This window comes from Protomyctophum bolini, assembly GCF_963924005.1.
Source record: "Protomyctophum bolini genome assembly, chromosome: 12".
Lineage (NCBI taxonomy): Eukaryota > Metazoa > Chordata > Actinopteri > Myctophiformes > Myctophidae > Protomyctophum > Protomyctophum bolini.
The window spans coordinates 12,992,422-12,996,752 of record NC_137873.1 but is presented as its reverse complement, the minus strand read 5'-3'; the positions used below and the strand labels follow the sequence as shown (position 1 = coordinate 12,996,752).

General features: G+C 45.7%; 2 protein-coding genes across 2 annotated transcripts; one reads left to right on the top strand and one right to left on the bottom strand.

Annotated features, from left to right (window-relative positions):
• Positions 1-602: 602 nt before the first annotated feature.
• Positions 603-1,379, bottom strand: LOC308325094 (vesicle transport protein USE1-like; the record flags this gene model as incomplete). The annotated part of the gene is made up of 1 exon (XM_080777502.1): positions 603-1,379. The coding sequence occupies one exon, from the start codon at positions 1,377-1,379 to the stop codon at positions 603-605; it is 777 nt and encodes a 258-aa protein (XP_080633628.1).
• A 1,328-nt stretch (positions 1,380-2,707) lies between these two features.
• On the top strand, positions 2,708-3,667 carry LOC308326069 (kelch domain-containing protein 3-like; the record flags this gene model as incomplete). Its single annotated transcript, XM_080778880.1, has 1 exon — positions 2,708-3,667. One exon carries the CDS (start codon positions 2,708-2,710, stop codon positions 3,665-3,667), a length of 960 nt encoding a protein of 319 aa, XP_080635006.1.
• Between the last annotated feature and the right edge of the window lie 664 nt (positions 3,668-4,331).

The window sequence follows — 4,331 nt, the reverse complement described above, 5'->3', positions numbered from 1 at the left end:
GAACACGGTCGTCACCTGGAGGTGTGCAGATCGGTACACTGTCGTCACCTGGAGGTGTACAGATCGGTACACTGTCGTCACCTGGTGGTGTACAGATCGGAACACGGTCGTCACCTGGTGGTGTACAGATCGGTACACGGTCGTCACCTGGTGGTGTACAGATCGGAACACGGTCGTCACCTGGTGGTGTACAGATCGGTACACTGTCGTCACCTGGAGGTGTACAGATCGGAACACTGTCGTCACCTGGAGGTGTACAGATCGGTACACTGTCGTCACCTGGAGGTGTACAGATCGGTACACTGTCGTCACCTGGAGGTGTACAGATCGGTACACTGTCGTCACCTGGAGGTGTACAGATCGGTACACTGTCGTCACCTGGTGGTGTGCATACAGGCAGTATGTAGTAGAGAAAGCTGACACACACACACACACACGAGAGGGGACACATGCACACACGCAGAGAGTAAAAGACAACCGGGAAATATTTGGTCTAGGAGAGAACTTATCTATTAATTTGTCCTTGATTCTAAGCAGCAGCACTGATTGTGCAGTGTACATACGTTTCATACAGGGTCGTCACCTGGTGGTGTACAGATCGGTCACCTGAGGCTGGGGAACATTCTGATGAAGAGGATCATACTGATGAAGCTGAAGAAGACCAGGAGAAGCATCAGCCACAAGCTCCAGTTGACAGACCTTCTGGTGTGCTGCTCGAGTCGCATCGACTCCCCCTTCAGCTCCTCAAGGTTCAGGTCTGCCTGACACATGGACTGCCCCAGGGTCTGGTTGTCCTGTTTGATGAGGTTCTGGGCTGCCAGGGTGTTGTTCTTCAGGTTCCTGGCCAGGTGGAGCATGTCCTCAGCGAGCTGCTCGTGCATGACATGTTGATGCTGCAGGGCAGAGTCCAGCTCCGCGGCAGACCGATGCTCGTCCTCCAGAGGCAGACCTCTTCTGTTTCGCAAGTTTGTATTTGAGGCGTCTCCACCAGACATTCCTTTGCCCAGCAGCTGTTTCCTCATCTCTCCTGTACAGTGGGCTTTGGTCTGCACATGGATAGTCTTCATGGCTGGTATGTTATCACTGGCCATCGTGGGTGTCCGTCCAGGAGCAAGGCACTGACTGGCTAAGGCCTTCCCTATCGGGGAAGACAGTTTCTCTGCATCTAGAAGTCCTTTGAGGAAATCTACTTTCCTTGTGTAGTCTGTCAGCACTTCTGCTGTGGGTTTGCTTGGGCTCTTCCTCAAAGCCGCCAACATATCCTCCAGAGAACAAAAATACTTTTCTAATCTCCACTCCGTTTCCACTCGTTTCTCATAAGCTATGGACTCACACCGGGACAATAATCGGATCAAATTGATCTCCAACCTAGAAGACATGTTTTGTAAAACTGGGTAGAAATGTCAGAATTATGTTGTACCCCAAGGCTGAACCAAGCCAAGTAATTCCATCTTCCTTTGCAACATTTACTAAAAGGTGTTTGGTTCTGCTTATGACATTTCAAACAGGTTGCATATGCTTATACAGGCTCTTAAATTTACCTTAGTGATGCTATTTATGCAATGTTTTCAGATGAGATATCCTTATTCCTAAATACTGCACATTCCGTACACTCGATGACGTGTACATGTTTTCCGTCATCATTAGTTGACATCAACAGTTCAGGAAGAAATACGAGGGAAAATGTAAAGTATTTTTAAGGGGCGCTAGCCCCTCCAATGCATGGGTTTCAGAAATTACGTCATAGGCCAGCCATGTCTATGTATGGACTTTTAATGTTTGAGAGCCTAATTATTAGTTCCCGTCCCAGCCAAGTCTATGGAGTTTAATGTTTGTTTAGGGTAAATTATCTCGCTGATATAATAAATACATAATTATTGTAATACATTTATTTAATTTCCTTTTTTAACGGACATGATTGAGAACATCAATCTAAAAAATTGCCCCCAAAATCTGGGCACCCCTCACTTCATGTGGGCCAATACATCATTATCGAGTAATGAGCTACTCGAGCCCACACTGTTTCTTCAGGAACCATATTTTCTAGTATTATTGATTGATTTCCTCACATCAGAACAATGGGATTTAGGTTGAACATTGGTGACGTATTCATTCAAAGGTACAGTCCACATCCACTGTTTTTGTGCTACTCTACTCTACTATTTGCAATGGAATAGTTTAGTGCTCGTTTTCAAGTCTTCCCGGGTTGGGGTTGCTATGGTGATACATTTTACAGAGAACAGACAGCAGATTCTCTGATTGGCCAATCAGGGAAATGGCCAAGCATCGAGTGACATCTGTGGAGAAATACCAATATATAAAGTAGCGCTTGGGAAGTAACTGTATGGAGCAGGGTTTGATCAGGATATTAATTCTTTATTTTATTAAAGAACTCAGTTTTTACTGACCAAGGTTCGCTAAAGACCCTGGTTCTTTACCCAGCAAGTTTAGTTAACGATCTCGGTTCTTCACAGAGTAAGGTTCATTAAAGAACTCGATTCTTTAAGCAGCAGCGTTCGTTAAATAACTCTTCTTTACAGAACAAGGTTCATAGTTCTTTACGGTGCCAAGGTTCGTTAAAGCCTTTCGGAACTTGGTGGAGAAGATGTTTCACTGGACAGTGCATCTGAAGGGGGGACCAAACAGAGGCCGTCATTCTGCTGTGGCAGCAGGACACAAAGTGTTCTCGTTTGGAGGGGATGGTAACATGTACAACGTTCAGATTGATGTGTATGTCTTCAACACGGTGTCTTTGCTCTGGCTGAAGTTGTCCCCAGTGACAACTGGACGGGACGGCCCCCCTCAGGATGCCATGCGCTGGCGCAACACAGCGGTACTCATAGGAGATATCATCTACATGTGGGGCGGCGTTACTTACAGAAGTGTGTACTCCAATGTGCTTTATGTGTTTGATGTCGATACCCACAGATGGTTCAAGCCCAGGATTTCTGGGACTGTTCCAGAGGCGAGGTGCTACCACTCAGCCTGTGCCTTGGGGAAAGCCATGTATGTCTACGGAGGATATGCACAGCGGACTGGATGCATGAATGACATCTACAAGTTGGACACCACCACTATGAGGTGGTCTTTAATTAATACCAGAGGAACTCCAGCGCCTGCTTCAGAATGTCACACTGCCACCATCATTGGGACAAAGATGTTTGTATTTGGAGGCTACAAAAACTGCAACAGGGGCCGGATTGAGGACCACAACAATAACGTCACAGTGTTTGACACAGAGACCAATTACTGGCTAAGCACACCTTCTGCACAGCTTCGACCAGGAGGACGTGTGAGTAATTCAGCTTTTGAATACAATGGAGAGCTGTACATATTTGGCGGCCACAACTGGGACCAGAACTTCAACGATCTTTGGAAGTTCAATCCAGAAACCTTCTCCTGGGAGGAGGTTACGCCCAAGGGAAAGGGCCCATGTTCACAGATGTATAGGATGTGCTGTTGCATGGTGGGAGAGAGTGTCATCTTCCTTGGAGGTTCGTACAAACCTGATGACCTTTACATCTTAGACTTGTGCCCTAATCTGAAATCGTTATGCAAGCTAGCAGTTATTCATTACGGCCTGGAGCGCTCTGGACTCCCACGCGACATCAGGTGGGAACTGGCAGCCATGACTACAAACAGCAACACAATAAGCAACCACCCATAATAATAAATACCCATATTAATGGGTGTTTATAAAGACAGAATCTAACAATGGTTTCTTTAGTTTCTCTCTCCATTTTGCCCCGTCATGGTTTGTCTGTTTGACTGTCAGCGTCCTTGCACCGTCTCATGTCTTCATCGCTGCCCTGCACCTCTTCTTGGCTTGTCTGTGCTCCACCATGACTCGTCTGATTGACTCTCGGCAAATGTCCACAGCTTCTGGTGTTTCTGTCCATAGAGCTAAAGACGCGCAAACGCGGGAAGCGAACGCAGATCGTAAATTGCAATAACAATTAGAATAAATTACGAAATAACATCTGGAGAAACTCTCCACCTACTTATTTCAATGCAATTGGGCTGTAAAACATTACTTACACCCCCTTTAATAAATAGTGACAAAGGCATAAGATTGAAATTGTAAATTAGGAGTCAGACATAAATCAGCACATTGACCCTCCAGGTCAATAATAAAATATTAAATTCTATACTGTATATACTAGATTTCCAGGCCTTGAGGTTGGATATCGGTTATGTTTTTATCAGGTACTGTGGCGGTTCCTATATTCCTAAACAGTAATTTCTACTTTTCATGGTCCTTCGAGCCGGGTTTAGGGCCTATCGTAATTTAATCTGAATCCTTCCTGTAATGAAGGCGTGTAGAACACCAT